Genomic DNA, 18,187 nt, shown 5'->3' on the forward strand with positions numbered 1-18,187 from the left:
TCCATCAGAGCTGCTTTAGAGTCATACATTTTTAAGTTCATACATTCTTTGCGTAGCTCAAGGGGACATCCCATCTACACTCCTGCAGAGGAACTTAAGCTCTGTCCCCTCTGTGCTCTTCCCCCTTTTCTTGTCTGATTTTTTGAGGGGTGGGATATGGAGAAGGGCTGGAGAGATACAGAGTGCCAGGGCAGCACTATAAGGGTCAGTCATCCACTTAGCAGCTCAGTCTGCTCATCAGTGTGGCTGCCGGAAGTGGGCGGGACACAGCAGCTCTCCTGTTCCCAGAAAGTCAGTTCACTCGGGGTCTTCCGAAAACGGTCTGCAGGGGATTGTCTGTCTCCTGGTTCCGTTCTGCCTCATCTCCTCTGGTTGCCTGCTGGTCGCATCTGCTTGGCATCTTGGTAGGCTGGCTGCTTCTGAGGGGCTCTCACTTCTGCATAAACGACTTCAGCATCTGGTCGCACTTCCCTTTTGTTGAAGTGGAGGTCGGCGTAGGTCACTTCGCTGGGTTGGCTGACTAAAGGTGGATGCTGGCAAGACAGGGCCAAGAGAGAATGTTAGTCTTCTGTGACTTTGTTACCTGCACTGTATTCTGAAAAACCTTTTGTTCGCACAAAACATCAAAGCAATGTGAGCTTTTGAAGTTACCCCCCTCAGCAGTGCCAGTTCCCGGTTCTGGCCAGAGCCTGGCAGACAGTGCCTAGCTGCCCTGTTCTGCTCACCCTCCTGCCTCCCTATGCACCCACCTGTGTATGCCCCCCGCTCCTGACTGCACATCCTTCCCCTGCTCACAACCTGCTCGACCACCTGTACTCACAGCCGTTTGCACCACGCTCATGCACCTTTCCTTAGCAGGGCTGGTTGGTGCATAAAGCTAGTAGTGCTGCTGATTTGACCACCCAGACTGCTGCCAATGAGCACCACCTGCATGCACTTCCCCATTAATGCTGGGAAGCTGTGAGCAAGGTGGAGAGTGGAGGGCTTATAAGGAAATGGGCAGGAAAAGGCATACGGCCAGGTGGCAGGGGATAGGAGGTGCCCTAGTGGAGGGTTAATCATAGCAAACTGGGCCCAATAAGAAGTCCTGGGCCCTGGCAGCCGCCTCACCTTAGGATATGCTGACACCGGGCCTGCCCCCAAATCTGAATCGAGTTGGACTGTCCCCCTCCTCTGCTAACTGTAGCAAGCAGAATTCCAGTTTTGATTGACAGCTAGCAAGGTAGAGCAATAGTCACAGATGTCCTGCCTCAGATGCTGTAACTTTCTGAGGCATGGACATGGAAAGAAGAGAATGTGGCTTTGCAGCCTGCTGGGGTAGGTGTGATTAGAACAGAATCCCACGCCACAAAGGCAGGCAGTGTTGTCTCCTACTTTCGAACTCATCATCTTCTGTATGAACTAATAAAAGACTTGCACACTTGTGGGTATGTATAACATGCACAGTTCAATCAGTGTGCTCTGGAAGACTGAACACGAGTCCAGTGGAACATTAAAGAATAACTAAATATATTTCAGCATAAGCTTCTGTGAGTCATAGTGCACATCATTAGATGCAAGCACAAGCATATGCTCTGGATGTACACATCCTCTTTTTGGTAAAACATACCTACTCCTCTCTTGAGTCAAGCTAAGAAAAAGGAGTTCTGTTGGTTGGTGGCAGAAACTGGATGTGCACAGCACCAATTGGCTGCTAACTGTGACATCATGATCTCCCACCATATTTAGAGCAGTTTCAGCACTTTAAAAAAATAGACTGTGCTTTATGGAAACAATATTAAATTGCCAAATAAGCACAACATTAATAAAAGGAACATGTGGGGCTTTTGGACTTTAAAAAAAAAACCTAGCTAAAGTATGGGGAAAGAGGCATGGAGCTAGTATTGGAATCCTCTCATGTGAGAAAAACATTTGTATGCACTCTTTGGTGTCAGGTGAGACCATGCATTCTGTAGATGTAACAAAAATTCAGAAGAAGAACATGATATTGGATTTCTATCCCGCCCTCCATTCTGAATCTCAGAGTGGCTCACAATCTCCTTTACCTTCCTTCCCCACAACAGACACCCTGTGAGGTGGGTGGGGCTGAGAGAACTCTCACCAGAAGCTGCCCTGTCAAGGATAACTCCTACAAGAGCTATGGCTGACCCAAGGCCATTCCCGCAGCTGCAAGTGAAGGAGTGGGTAATCAAACCCAGTTCTCCCAGATAAGAGTCCGCACACTTAACCACTACACCAAACTGGCACAACTGAGATGTGAAAAAAAATTGCTGCTGTGTTGGCTCAGTAGCTAAACAAATCCTTTTCACAGCCCTTACACTTGATGCTGCCTTATACTGAGCCAAGATCACCCATCCAGATCACTAGATCACCCATCCATCAAAGTCAGTATTGTCTGCTCTGACTGGCAGAGTTTTAGGTGGAGGCATTTCACACCATGTACTCTTTGGTCCTTAATTGGAGATGCATGAAGAGCAGAGGCTCCTCCACTGAGCCATGGTTCCTTCCACTCTATCCAGAGCTGATCAGAGGTGCTCCTACAACTCCCTCCAGATTTCTTTGCCAATAATTTTTGGGTCATTAGTCAAGATTTTAGCTGGTGCCTACATTATGTACAATTGCACTGGAGCCTTTCAGAGCATGGTGTCTGAGGAAGACCTGAGGAACCCAAGCTGTTTGGTTCAGGGGTCAAGTGCACAAACCTTTCCCCTTACATGTTTATGTCAAAAAGTGCACTTTTTTCTTTTGCAAAGGCAGCCTGTGGAACTACTTTATCAAAGAGGAGAACAGCATTGGGAGGAAAGAAAGTTTAACCCTTCTTCCACTGTTGTTTCTTAGTGGAAACAAAACAAGGAGGCAGAAAAGTTTTTCTCCCACTCCATGCTGTTTTCCTCCTGGATTAAACAATCTCGTAGGCTATATTTGCAAGAGAAGTCATTTTAAATAAACAATGTGGGTGAAAAGGAATGCGGAGTTGAGTCCCATATGATGAAACTGCAGCCAATAGAGAAATGATGGATTTTTAAAAAGATACAGGCTGAATACACAACGAGCAGAACCTTTAGATCCAATAGCACCTTAAAGTCTTAAAGGTACTATTGGACTTTGTAAAATTCTGGAGTATCTTTCAACATCCGGAATGGATCCTACAAGCCTTGCTGGGCTTTCCAAAGCTTCTGGCATTCCAAGACAGTGGAGATATTCCCACACCAGATGCATTGGAACTTGATCTCGGGCCACCTCCTCTTCCATGCTCTGGAACAGACAAAAATAAGTTTCCCATCCAGAACCATGAATAAATCCAGAGCATGTATACCATATTACATGAGTTGGATTAATGTGTTTATTATGCAAAACAATCATGCAACTTACCAGTTCAGTTTCTTTGGCTGGAGAAGTTTCTAACTCTGATCTGCTTACTAGAATCCCCAGAGGAGAAAAGAAAGAAAACAATGTGATTAAAAAGCAGTTCTTCTTGGATTAAATAGGAGGGATAGAATAAGCCAGCAAACTAGCATTCCCTTTGAATCTCTCATAGACCAACTTCGGGTCCCAAACATGGGTTTTGGATTCTTTCCTACTGTCAGATTGATCAGAGAAAGGACAAACAACACAAGCAGGCAATTGCAAACCACTTCCTTTGTCCTCATGCCTTTAACACCTTATGGGGTTTTATCGTAAGTCAGTTGCAACATGATGCCACATTCCTCTACCAACTTAGCTTTGCAACTTAGAAAAAGCACCAGCTTTCTCAGCAATGCCTGCTTTCAGCTTGGCAAGTGGTCCAAATATCAACAAATAGCTTTACTGTCCCGGGTTGCTATTGCAGAGGCAGGCAACAACAAATCACCTCTGTTCAACTGAAAACCCTAAAGGGGTTGCCGTAAATCATCTGTGACTTGATGGCTCTTTCCACCACTGATGTGATACATTACTGAAGATCTGAGAGTGCTTTTCTGGCAGTTTCTGAGTCACAGAAATGTGCATTAAAGGCAAGCCAGCACTGATGGTCTCCTTGGACTCCAGGGACATAGGTTGAAAGAGTATAAACCCCCACCAGAATAAAAGAGTATAAACCCCCACCAGAATGTCCATTGACTGCATTCGAGTCTGATCGTTTTCCAGACATAGGGATGCCAGCCTCCTGGTGCGGCAAAATGTGAGGAGGCAGTGAAACAATAAACTTTGCAAACTATAATTTTCCAAATTATAGTATATCACAGCATAATATAAGAATTACACACTCTCCACAAACATTATATCAGTACTTGACCACACTCTACAGTGTATTGAGTATTTAAGTTCACGGCATTTAAAGGGAAAGCACTACCATCAACTTTTTAACAATTGCTTCTAATGTTTATGGAGAGTGTGCAATTTTTATATTAAGCTGCTCTATACTAGTTGCAATTATTGTTTGCAAAGTATATTGTTTCATAGCCTCCTCACATTTTGCTCAACTTCCTTTGTTTAGTTGCCAAGCCTCCAGGTGGAACCTGGGGATCCCCTGGAATTACAGTTTATCTCCAGACTAGAAAGATTAGTTCCACTGGATAACATCGATGTTTTGGAGGGTGGACTCTATGGCATTGCACCCCACTGAGGTCCTTGTCCTTCCCAAGCTCCATCCCCAGATCTCCAGGAGTTTTCCATACTGAATCTGGCAACCTCAGCATCTTCTGCCAGGTGAAACCTGGCAGCCTCATTCCAGTGGGATGGTGTTTGGAGCAGCAAGCTTTGCCCTCATAGGGCTTTCCAATAATCCGAGTGCTATATTGTAGCCTTGTCACCTTTGCTCGATTTAGACACCTACTGCAGAATTCCCACCTTGGTGAGTGTAGCCACCACAAAATGTTGTGTAGCCCATGGGTTATCTAAGAACAAATACCCAGCATGATGAGGCAGGAATGGAGGACAGGCTTGTATATTGGATTTTTTCAAAAACTGGGCAGAAGGAGGAGCTCAATTCCTTTTGGGTGCATGACAAGCTGCCCAGTATCCATTGCTCTCAGTACAATTTTGTCCTCAAATGCAGCACTTTACTTCCCCCCACCCAATAAGGGTGAATGGCAACAGTTCAGTTATATAGAAGACAGCTAAAGGAACCTCACCTCTTTGGGGCTGAGGTAATGTTTGCTCTCTTATTCTGGTAACTCCAGCTGCTGAGAACCAAGTCACCAACTTTTGCAAAGGCTTTAGTTCTGGTTCTTGGTTGCAATAAGGCACAACTCATTATTGGAGAACTGCTTTTAGAGTTATAGATACAACCAATCTCCAACCATAAGAATGCCAGGAGAGACCTGCTGGATCACTTTTGTAGACAGCCATGTGCTTCCAGGATGAAGAACTGTCTGTGTTGTTTGCCACACATCAGCAACTAGTATACAAAGATATACTGCACTGAACAGAGAGGCTCCACTTAGGTATCATGACTACTTGGCCCTCAGCAAGTTTATCCGGCACCTCTTCTTAATAGAAAGGTGCAACATGCATCTGATCCAGGGCTGCCAATCCCCAGATGGGGGCAGGGGATCCCCCAATTTGTTGGCCCTCCCCCCAGGGTCATCAGAAAGTGGGAGGGGGGAGAGGGAAATGTCTGCTGGGCACTCCATGATTCCCTATGAAGACCAATTCTCATAGGGTATAATGGAGAATTGATCTGCAGGTATCTGGAGGGACTGTTTTTTTAGATAAAGGCACCAAATTTTCTTCATAGCATCCAGTGCCTCTCCCCAAAATGCCCTCCAAGTTTCAAAAAGATTGGACCAGGGGGTCCAATTCTATGAGCCCCCAAAGCAGGTGCCCCTATCCTTCATTATTTCTAATGGGGGGAAGGCATTTAAAAGGTGTGCTGTCCCTTTGGAGTTCAATTATGCTTGTCACAACCTTGCTCCTGGTCCCATCCCCAGTGTCTCCTGGCTCCACCCCCAAAGTCCCCAGATATTTTTTGAATTGGCCTTGGCGACCCTAATCTGATCTCTTAAGAGGAAATGGCTCACACAGATCATAGGAAAGAATCTTACCTTTGGATCTGTGTTTCCACATAATGACACCGGCCACCACCAGCAAGAGGATGGCAACTCCAGCTCCAGCCCCACCTCCAATGATGACAAGGCTGGTACCCTGCTGTTTTGTGATATGGGCAGGTAAATCTGCAAAGGAAAAGTCGTTTAGACACAGAGGAAATAGCAGCATGCAGTTGAGACCTTTGGGTGATTTATTTTTTGGATACCCAGCAGGAAGGTATGTGTTATGATCACTTCTATTTTTCTTGTAAATGATTTTTTTTCCTTTTGCAAATGTAGCTGCTATGATTGCTTTATCAAGGAGAAGAAGGGTGTATGTGAGAGGCAGAGAAACTACTTTTTTCCTGCTGTTTTATAGGGAGGAAGAGAAAGAGAGAGAGAGAGAGAGAGAGAAAGAAAGAAAGAAAGAAAGAAAGAAAGAAAGAAAGAAAGAAAGAAAGAAAGAAAGAAAGAAAGAAAGAAAGAGAGAAAGAGAGAGAGAGAGAGAGAAAGAAAGAGAAAGCCATTGCTTATCAGGTAAAAGAAACTTCAGGGCGACTTTTTTCAGCAAGAAGCCATCAGGGAAGAAAGGGTTAACATTTTCCTTCCTTCCTTCCTTCCTTCCTTCCTTCCTTCCTTCCTTCCTTCCTTCCTTCCTTCCTTCCTTCCTTCCTTCCTTCCTTCCTTCCTTTTGCCCCATTCTAGTCTATGATAAAGCCATCTTGGCAGGTGAATTTGCTAGATAAACAACATTTTTTAAGAATGCACAGAGCATTTTGTTGTTTAAGTGAACATGGAAGAAACCATCATGTATATATGAGCCCTGAGAAGGACATTAAAACTCTGAAACTTCAGATCCAATGCAAGTACCTGGCAATCACAATCATTTTTGCTGAAGGAAGAGTTCTCCCGTGTATTTGCAATATACCACTGTAGTCATGAGAAGCATTCCGGCAAAAGAATTTGATGGGTAAAGAAAGAGGTGTGAAGCTCTCCCAAAGGTTAAATATCTGTGGACACTGTACTGGCAGGAATGCCCATCACTCACATCTCTCCCTCCCCTGGCTAAGAAGAGGGGAGGAAAATTTTCCAAAGACAAATCAACCTCCCACTTCCTTCACAGATTTCCAGAATTCTCTGTCTAGACTCTTTCCCCTCAAGTATTGTTGTAAAGCTGAGTGTTCACTGATTATCAGAAAAATAACACTGAGTCCAAAACGATCACCCATGCTCCCAAATTGCCCTCAAGTCTCCACAAAGTATAAAAATAATAGGTGTGAATATGAGAGGAAAGGAGGGGGTGGGATGAGAGTTGACAGAGGTATCTCCTGACTCTTAAGGCAAAGTCTACAAAATACTCTACCTTCATGGTGCCCTTTACCTATTGATCTATGAGCTGCAAAGGATTCTGGCCCATGGCTTTTGGCACACACTCTGTTAATCTGGGACAATAGTCATTATTTATTATTAATATTAATTTATTTATTATTAGTCATGATTTTGTGGCTTCCTCATTGGCTCATGTCCCCAGAAGCCACACCCAATACTTTTCTGTAGCTACACATTGCAGGGGGAAATCATTAATGGTGGGAGGAAGGGCTGCTAAGAGAGAAAGGGGATGACAGGCTGAGGGCAGTAGTCATCCTGAAGGCCCAGGGGTTTGGCAAACTGTGATTTGTTCTCACATTATATTTAAGTTGGGCCTGAGAAGGGTGGGTGCCCATTGGGACAGTCCTGGATGGTGGTCAAGCTGTTCAGAGAAGCTCAGCTGCTTTTTAACTGAATAGCCTCTGAAGAGGATCTGAGGGACACCAGTGTTCCCTCACAGAAGCTGGTGTCCCGTATGCACATTTCGATCATTTTCTCTGCTCTTTTCATAACAGCTGGTTAGAATGATGACAGCATGCTAAGCTATGAGGACAATTTTTTAATGAGCAGAATAATGGACAATCCGTTTTCTTCTGGAGTTCCTGGTATCATGACCCATGTAGATCATCTGGAGCTATGGTCAGCCGTTTTGATTCTCCTATCCAATAAAGGAGTACTTCCTATAGATGTCCAACATTTTAGATGGTTGAGGTTCTAAGAAATGGGATCTCATATTCTTGGACTTGCTTGATAGATGGCACTGGGAGTATGTTTTCTAGTACTGGATATTAGACTTCTCTGTATGTGAATGAAATTTGTTTTTTCTTCCTATTGCAATCTATTTGGTGTTTTTGCTGTGTATCTATTTTATCTCTTAATTCATTTTTTTAAAAGAACGATGACAGCACTTACCTGCTGTGATGGCAACTCTAGATGCTTTTCCTGATCCTATCAAGTTCCTAGATCTGCTCTCCACTTGGCATTGATAGTTCCCTGAGTCACTCACAGCAGCATTTGTTAGAGTGAGAGAAGAAAAGCCTCTTTTCAGGTCCACTTGTGTTCTGAGTGAGTCTCCTGCACTGTTCAGCTTGCTTTCATTTCTGTACCACCTCACATCTGTGGATGTCACACTGATAGTCCTGAATCGACATTCAATGGTAACATTTGCCCCTTCTTTTTGATTGATGTGCTCTGGAGTCTGATTCACCATCAAATCTGTAATCTCTGACCAGGAAAAAAATATATTAACCTTTATTCCTGTTAGCCCTGACCTGGAAGAGCCCAGGCTAGTACAATCTCATTGGATCTCAGAAGCTAAGCAGGGTTGGCCCTGGCTAGTATTTGGACGGGAGATCACCAAGGAGTACCAGGTTTATGACGTGGAGGCAGGCAATGACAAACCACCTCTGAATGTCTCTTGCCTTGAAAACCCCACAGGATCACCATAAGTCAGTTGTGACTTGATGGCACTTTCCACTGCCACCCAACCCTGTTCACTGCTAGTGTTCCCTCTAAGCTGAATTAGTGTGAGCTGGCTCACAGATTTTTGTCTTAGCTCAGGAAAAATAGCCCCAGAGCAAACTAATTTGTACAGTAGCCCACAAAGTATAATTTTTGCAGACTAGACTCCATGGCTTAGAGGGAACATTGGCTGCTAACTGTAGCTGGAAGATGAAGGATCTATACTTTCTGAACAAGTCCAGGTTACTGTCTTATGATTTTACCACTCCAGAACTACTTAAAAGGCAAATTTATCAGCACAGATGCAGGTGGTTAGCCATGTTGGTCTAAAAAAATAGAGCTAAGTTTTAGTCTAGTGGCACCTTTAAGACCAACAAAGTTTAACTCTGGCTATAGGCTTTCGTGTGCATGCACATTTCTTCAAATACAGTGAAACAGACAGTTGTGGAAGTCTTGTTTCACTGCTTCTGGGAAAAATGTGCATACACAAGAAAGCTTATACCCAGAATTAAACTCGTTGGTCTTAAAGGTGCCACTGGGCTCAGACTTGTTTTAGTTACCAGTATCATTTTATCTGTAACCACAGCATCGACTTGGATGATCTGACCACTTTGATCCATGTGATAGTAACTTTAAGCGTGGACTGTTGTCATAGGCTCTGCATTAGGCTGCCCTTAAAGATGATCTGGAAACTCCAGCCAGTGCAAAGTGTTGCGGCTCATTTCATATCCAGACCTAGTCACAATTTGGATATCCAATTAGTGTATTGGCTGCCTATTTATTATCGGGGCCAATTCAAGGTGCTAGATACGACCAGTAAGGCCCCTTCATTGCTTAGGACCCACACATAAGACCACCTCTCCCAATCCACTATTGAACAGTAATTGGTATTCATCGGATCAAGGTTTACATAGAGTTATCATGCAAACAGATTAGATCAGCACCTGCCCACTCCATAGCAATTTCAGTGATGGCTCCTGTGTGATAGAATATCCTTGCTATGCAGGGCAGGAATACCCCCCCCCCCCTTGTTATTAGCAATGACAGCATCAGACCAATTTATTTAGACAGGTCTTTCAGTAGATACAGGTTTCCCAGTCAACTGATTTAATCTGTGTAATATATAAGGTTTTAATTGCTTGTTTTATTCAGTTGTCTTTTCAGAAACATTGTAACCTGCCTTGAGTCCCTTTTATGAGAAAGGAGGGCTAAAAAACTATCAAAGAAAGAAAATAATGAAAGACTCAAACATTGCTAAAGCCCCTAGAAAACAAAACAAGTCTGCACCTTTTCTGGGAAATCTACAGAAAAGACATGGGCCCTAGCAGAGGTAGACCAAACAACCCTGGGAGAAGGTACAGAGGAAAGTGGCCAGCCATATGAAAACACAGAACCAACTTTTACATGCAAAAGTGAGCACCAGATACTGAACTTTAAGCAGAAATGGTTTGGAGATGGGCTACAAACATACATTTACTACTTTGCCAAGTGAAAAGTGGTTTGAGAAGGGGAACTGGCGGGGGAAAGTGATGGGCAAGGAAGGGTTAAGTACCCTTTCCTCCCTCTGCCCCTTCTCCTTTCTAAATTGCCAACTTGCAGGGCCTTGGAAGAAAGAGCCCTTGGGGTTTCATTACACATTCTGTGGGTAACATAGTATACCAGCCCACAGTTCCTTTCTAAGAGTTCCAGTACAGAATTAGAGTATAAAGCACTGAAAACTGCTTGCATCTCCCAGCAAATGTTGAGTTTAATTTGAAACTCTTGAATAAAATACCTGGAAATTAGCAGGAATGGACAAACAGAAACAAGTACACAGAAGAAATGGACTGTGTATTTTGCTTGTGTGAGAAATAATAATGTTTCCATTGATCCATTATTGGAATATCCATCATACTTTTGAAAAAAACTAGAAAGGAATATTTTTTGTTAACATTCATATTTTGGAAGAATTACATAGTACACTTTTTCAAGTTATGTGGATTTCCTGCAAATTGTTGGATACAGATTCTCCCAGTCCCTATACAACATGTGCCTGTGAAAGAAGTCAAAGCTTTCTACCAATACAAGAGGTGATTTTGCAGAAAAGGTTTTACCATCAACAGTCAGCTGTGTTCCATTACTGGAAAAGAGACAATTTTTGTGGTCAAAAAGTTTACACGTGTAGATTCCAGAATCTGTTTTCTCAATCTTGTTCAGAATCAAACGACTTTCTTTTTCTCTTGTAATTATTGACATTCGGTTTGAGTTAGTTAATTTTATTCCATTCTTAAACCACTGAATATACCAAATGCTGCTGTTTATCTGGAGATAGCATTCCATGCGCAGTGTAGAACCTTCTATCACTTCCACAGCAGCTGGTTTCTGGATTACTAAAATGGGCTGAGGCTTCTTTGGGCAGTCTGAAAGACAGGAGAAAATATTATCGAGGCCATCAAATTACTTCTGAATGCTCTCTCTCTCACACATACACACACACAGAGACACTTACTTTAAAAATGGCTATATAGCCTGTAATTTGGGAATAAAGAACAGAAAAGGAGAACTAGAAATTCTCAGCCAGGGAAAATAAAAACCTACATTACTTTCTCTGCAACCCAGCTGGGATTTTTATAATCCTTAGAAAGGTGATTTAATCACAGTGGTGGTGGTGGTGGAAAGTACCGTCACGTTGAAGCCAACATGGCGACTAGGGTTTCCAAGTCCAATTCAAGAAATATCTGGGGACTTTGGGAGTGGACCCAGGAGACTTTGGGGGGGGGGAGCCAGGAGACATTGGGGTGGAACCAGGAGCAAGGGTATGATAAGCATAATTGAATTCTAAAGGGAGTTTTGGCCATCACATTTAAAGGCCATCACATAGGAACATAAGAGAAGCCATGCTGGATCAGGTCAATGGCCCATCCAGTCCAACACTCTGTGTCATACAGTGGCCACCAACCCCCCCCCCCAAGTGCCAACAGGAGGTCCACAAGTGGGGCTAGAAGCCCTTCCACTGTGCCCCCCCCCAAGCACCAAGAATACAGACCATCACTGCCCCAGACAGAGAGTTCCAACAATATGCCGTGGCTAATAGCCACTGATGGACCTCTGCTCTATATGTTTATCCAATCCCCTCTTGAAGCTGGTTATGCTTGGAACCACCACCACCTCCTGTGGCAGTGAATTCCACATCTTAATCACCCTTTTGGTGAAGAAGTACTTCCTTTTATCCATTCTAACCTGACTGCTCAGCAATTTCATTGAATGTCCACAAGTTCTTGTATTGTGAGAAAGGGAGAAAAGGACTTCTTTCTCTACCTTCTCTATCCCATGCATAATCTTGTAAACCACTATCATGTCACCCTGTAGGCGACATTTCTCTAAGCTAAAGAACCCCAAGCATTTTTAACCCTTCTTCATAGGGAAATTGTTCCAACCCTTTAATCATTCAACTTGCCCTTTTCTGTACTCTTTCCAATGCTATAATATCTTTTTTGAGGTGTGGTGACCAGAATTGTACACAGTATTCCAAATGAGATCGCACCATCGATTTATACAAGGGCATTATGATACTGGCTGATTTGTTTTCAGTTCCCTTCCTAATAATTCCCAACATGGCGTTGACCTTTTTTATTGCAATCGCACACTGTCTTGACATTTTCAGTGAGTTATCTACCACGACCCCAAGATCACTCTCTTGGTCAGTCTCTGCCAGTTCACACCCCATCAACTTGTATTTATAGCTAGGATTTTTGGCTCCAATGTGCATTACTTTGCACTTGGCCACATTGAACCTCATCTGCCACATTGATGCCCACTCACTCAGCCTCAACAGATCCCTTTGGAATGGCTCACAATCCTCTCTGGTGTTCACCATCCTGAACAATTTAGTGTCATCTGCAAACTTAGCCACTTCACTGCTTACTCTCAACTCCAAATCATTAATGAACAAGTAAAAGAGTATGGGACCCAGTACTGAGCCCTGCGGCACCCTACTGCTTACCATCTTCCACTGTGAAAAGTGCCCATTTATACTCACTCTCTGCTTCCTATTAATTAGCCAGTTTTTGATCCACAAGAGGACTTGTCCTTTTACTCCATGACTCTTGAGCTTACTAAGGAGCCTTGATGAGGAACTTTATCAAATGCTTTCTGGAAGTCAAGGTAAACAACATCTATTGGGTCCCCTTCATCCACATGTTTGTTCACCCCCTCAAAGAACTGTAACAGATTAGTGAGACAAGGACCATTTTCGCACACAGCTTACCTCACAGTCACAATCCTGTTCCCTCCGCAGCGTCTGTCGGATTTCCCACCATCTGGGTTTTAGCGGTTTACGTTTGCTACGCAAAAGCTGAGGCACTTCCTGTAACTTCGGCGCAGATGGTGGGAAATCCAACCAGATGCTGCGGAGGGAACAGGATTGTGACTGCAAGGTGAGCTGTGTGCGAAAACGGTCAAGATCTTCCCTTACAGAATCCATGCTGAGTCTTCCTCAATAACTTGTGTTCATCGATGTGCCTACTCATTCTGTCTTTGATAATGGTTTCTACCAACTTCCCCGGTATTGAAGTCAGACTGACTGGCCTGTAATTTCCCAGATCTCCTCTGGAACCCTTTTTAAAGATGGGGGTGACTTTTGCTACCTTCCAGTCCTCAGGAACAGAGGCAGATTTCAATGAAAGATTACATATTTTTGTCAGGAGATCCACAAGTTCACCTTTGAGTTCTTTCAGAACTCTTGGATGTCTGCCATCCAGGCCTGGTGACTTATTAGTTTTTAATTTGTCTATCAGTTGTAGGACCTCCTCTTTTGTCACCTCAATCTGACTCAAGTCCTTCAACGCCCCTTCCAAAATTAGCAGTTCTGGAGTGGGCAAACACTTCTCATCCTCCACAGTGAAAATGGAAGCAAAAAATGCATTCAGCTTCTCAGCCATTTTCCTATCCTTCTTAAGTAATCCTTTTACCCCTTGTTCATCCAAGGGCTCCACTGCCTCCCTGGCTGGTTTCCAGCTTCTAATATATTTGAAGAAATTTTTTATTGTTTGTCTTTATGTTTTTTGCAATATGCTCCTCATAGTTCCTTTTTGCTTGTCTGATCACAGTATTGCATTTGATTTGCCACAGCCTGTGTTCCCTTTTATTAACCTCACTTGGACTAGCTTTCCATCGCTTAAAGGAATCCTTCTTACCTTTTACAGCTTCCATTACTGTATTTGTTAACCATGCGGGCTTTTTCTTATACCTATTTGTGCATTTCCTAACTTGTGGTATATATTTTATCTAGGATTGTAGCTTTACATAGCCTCCAAGCTTCCCCAAGGATTTTGACTTTATTTACCTTTCCTTTCAGTTTCCTCTTCACATGCCTCCTCATCTCAGAGAATTTACCCCTTTTAAAGTTAAAAATGGTTGTGCTGGTTTTGGGGGCAACTCCCTATGTATACAAATGGTGAAATCAATAACGTTATGGTCACTGTTCTCAAGTGGTACAATCACTTTTACATCTCTCATCAGGTCATGGGTATTACTTAGAACCAAATTCAGGATCGCCCCACTCCTGGTAGGTTCTGTGACCATCTGCTCCATTTTAAATGCCTTCCCTCCATTGGGAATGAAGCATAGGGGCACCTACTCCTGGGGCTCATAGAATTGGACCCCCTGGTCCAATCTTTTTGAAATTTGGAGGGTCTTTTAAGGAGAGGCACTGGATGCTATGCTGCAAATTTGGCACATTTATCTCAAACAACAGCTCCCCCAGAGCCCCAGATACCCACAGATCAATTTCCCATTATAGCCTATGGGAATTGGTCTCCATAGGGAATAATGGAGTGCCCAGCAGTCATTTCCTCCCTTTGAATATATACTAGGGTTGCTAATTCTGGGTTGGGAAATTCATGGAGATTTGTGGGTGGAGCCTTGGGACAAAGGGGTGTAATAGCAATTATTGCCCAATATCTAACCTACCGTTTCTGGGTAAGGCAATTGAGAAAGCAGTGGCTGAACAGCTCCAGAAATTTCTGGATGACACATTGGTGTTGGATCCAGGGCTCTTTAAAAAAAAAAAAAAAAACCACAGGGACACACAGGGACACAGTTCCAACTGGTTTGGTGTCAGGGTGTTTGACCGAATATGTAAATGAGTTCCTGCTGGGCTTTTCCTACCCAAAAAGCCCTGGTTGGAGCCATTCCAATCCAGCTTCAGCCCTGGTCACGGGACTGAGACCGCTTTAGTCACCCTCACAGTCAGTCTCCACAGGCAGTTGGATCAAGGCAAGGTGCATTGCTGATTATTCTAGACCTTACAGCAGCGTTCAACACAGTCAACCATTAAGACATTAAGAGTACAGGTATAAGACGAGAGAAAACAGAAATGGAGAAAATGCTGCTGGGCGAGAATGAAAAATTGATCTCAAGGATGTATAAACTGTTATTGAAATGGTCTACAGAAGAGGAGGTGGTGAAGCCTCAAATGATTAAATGGGCGATTAACTTTAATAAAGAAATACAGATGGAGACGTGGGAACACCTATGGAAGAATTCAATGAAAATATCAACGTGCTATAACATAAAAGAGAACTGTTTCAAAATGCTGTACAGATGGTACATGACACCTAAAAAGGTAACAAAAATGAGTAATCAAGCTTCAGATAGGTGTTGGAAATGTAAAAAACATGAAGGTTCTTTCTACCACATGTGGTGGACTTGTGAGAAGGCGAAACAATTTTGGACAATGATTCAACAGGAGATCTCGAAAATCTTGGATTATAATATTAGGAGAGCACCAGATGTCTTTCTGGTGGGATTACAAATGGAAAGCTTTCCGAAGCAAGACAGAACATTGTTGTGGTATTTGCTTTCAGCTGCGAGAACATTGTATGCGCAAATGTGGAAGCAAGACAGAATACCTGAAAAATGGGACTGGGTCTTAAAGGTTCTTAACTGGAGTGAAATGGACAAACTTACTAGAATCTTAAAAGACAACAATTCAGAGAAGTTTAAAGACTGGAGTAAATTCCAAAGTTACGTGGAAGTACAATGGAGGGTGAAGAGTCATTTAGTAGTTTATGACAACATGAATTGAACTTTAAATGATAAAGAAGAATCATGATTATTGAGTTAGTAGGATATAGTTACATGGTAATTATACATATATAAGTTAAGATAAGATTAAGACAGCTGGAATTCCGGAGTTGATTCTATAATTATGAGTTTTGTGTTTAATAAATACTAAGTGAATCATAGAGAAAAGGTTATTGAAAGATAACTCTTTGTGTAAAGATTTTATAATGGTGAAAAGATATTTAGTAGTGTATGACAACATTAATTGAACTTTTAATGATAAAGAGGAATTGTGATATTGTGATAAAAGCATTAGTAGAACATAGCTACTTGGTAAATATATATATATGAGAGTTAAGATAAGACTAAGATAGGGGGAACTCTGGAACTGAATTAATAATTATGAGCGTTGTGTTTAATAAGTGCTAAGTGATTATTAGAGAAAAGGTTAGTGAATGATAATTTTTTTATTTCTTTCTAAAGATTTTATAATTGTGAATTTACCTTTTATATGCTTTTAATTTGTTTTAAGTACCGGCGGAGGTCATGAATAAGAGTTGGGGGGGGGAGGAAAATATGTAATGTATTGGAGAAGTATATTTGAATTTGAATAGATGAATTTATTTCAATATATTGCAAAATAAAAAGTTTGGTCATAAAAAAACCACAGTCAACCATCAGCTGTTGATTCACTGCCTTGCTGATGTGAGGATTCATGGGGCAGTCTTGTAATGGCTTACCATGGTTGGAGACAGAGGGTGGCATTGGGAGGCCTCAAGTTTCCCACTTGAATGTGGGGTTCCTCAGGGATCACTTGTCTCCCCAAAGTTATTCAACATTTATATGCGCCCCCTCATCCACCTGGTGCAGAGTTGTAGGCTGGGATGTCATCAATATGCTGATGATACTTTGTTATTTCTGTTGATGGGCAGCTGACCAAACACTGTCCCCATTAATTTAGTTGAGGGTTTATATGCTGTGGTTGGGTGGTTAACACAGAGCCAGCTGAAATTGAATCTGCTGGGTGGGTGGGTAGGAGCTGCAGTTGGGTAGTCTCCCAGCTCTTGATGGGGTGCCCTTATCACTGGCTCTGAAGAGGGACCCCTGAATAATTAATGAATATCTCAATATTAATAATAATGGAAAATATGGTTGTGCCTTCAAAAGAGAATGTCTGATGCAACATTTAGAGTGACTGTTAAGAGGCCCCTCAGAGGAGCTTCTGCTAAACTGTTAAAACCAGACAGGCTAAGGGTGTAAATCCAAGATAACAGGGGCCCCGCAGAGAAGGAGCTTCTTGCTGATAACACAGAGGGACAGAGCAGGGGAAAACTACAAGAAATTACTGGAAGGAAAACAGGAGGTGGAGCATTTGAATTAGATAAGAGGGGGTTTGTCTGCTTGTTTGGGGGATGAATAAAAATGGTCAGAAGGCTGATGATTTTAACTTAGTCATTTTGAGCTTATGCTGACAAGTTCTACTTAGATGTCAAAGGAAAATACCTCGCTTCAAACCAAGCAATGTGTGGGACTTCGTTATTTACCTGCTACAGCTCCAACTGTCAAGAGTCTGGGCATGATTCTTGTCCATGGAAGCCCAGGTCACAAAAGTTGCCAAGCCGGTGTTTTCCCAACTGTGGCAGCTTAGGCAGTTGGCTCCCTACTTGTCTCACCCTGACCTAGCCACTGTAATCCACACAAGTCACCCCCAGGATAGACTACTGCAATGCACTCTATGCTGACCTACCCTTGCACCTGACCCAGAAGCTCCAGCTGATCCAAAATGCAGCTGTGTGGGTCCTGACAGGGACCCTTTGGACAGCACATATCCAACCAGTGCTGTGCAAGCTGTACTGACTTCCAATGCCGCACTGGATCTGGTTGACATTTAAGGCCATCAGCAGCCTGGGACCTACATATCTTTGGGACTACCTCTTCCAGTATGCCCCTGGAAGAGCATTATACTCTAGCAATAAGAATCTTCTGGAAGTCCCCAGTCCAAGAGACATCCTTCTGTCCACAACTAGAGCCAGGGCCTTTTCTGCACTGGCCCCCATGTGGTGGAACTCTCTGCCAGAGAACTCCCATGCCCTATGGGATTTATTACCTTTCTGTAGGGCCTGCAAGGCAGAGATGTTCCACCTGGCATTGAGTGAAGATAGCAACTGTCTGGCACTCTCATATTCCCACCTCCCCCCTTTTCCCCCCTCCCCAAATCCCCTGCACCCAGAGGGCTTGTGGATATCAAAACGACTGCCATCTTGAATATAGGATGTAATATTGTTTGTTTGGGGAACTTATTTTAATGC

At 43.1% G+C, this 18,187-nt stretch overlaps 1 protein-coding gene across 1 annotated transcript in view; it reads right to left on the reverse strand.

Annotated features, from left to right (window-relative positions):
• LOC132582488 (obscurin-like) overlaps positions 1-18,187 on the reverse strand; it is a 28,373-nt gene continuing 10,186 nt past the window's right edge. Inside the window, exons 3-7 of the mRNA XM_060254079.1 lie at positions 10,928-11,233; positions 8,286-8,597; positions 6,024-6,152; positions 3,373-3,419; positions 1-533 (exon numbers count right to left, since the gene is read on the reverse strand). Coding sequence (XP_060110062.1) covers positions 360-533; positions 3,373-3,419; positions 6,024-6,152; positions 8,286-8,597; positions 10,928-11,233 — 968 coding nt within the window. The 3' untranslated portion in view covers positions 1-359. The remainder of the gene's footprint in view (positions 534-3,372; positions 3,420-6,023; positions 6,153-8,285; positions 8,598-10,927; positions 11,234-18,187) is intronic.

Source organism: Heteronotia binoei, chromosome 14 (genome assembly GCF_032191835.1).
Source record: "Heteronotia binoei isolate CCM8104 ecotype False Entrance Well chromosome 14, APGP_CSIRO_Hbin_v1, whole genome shotgun sequence".
Classification (NCBI taxonomy): domain Eukaryota; kingdom Metazoa; phylum Chordata; class Lepidosauria; order Squamata; family Gekkonidae; genus Heteronotia; species Heteronotia binoei.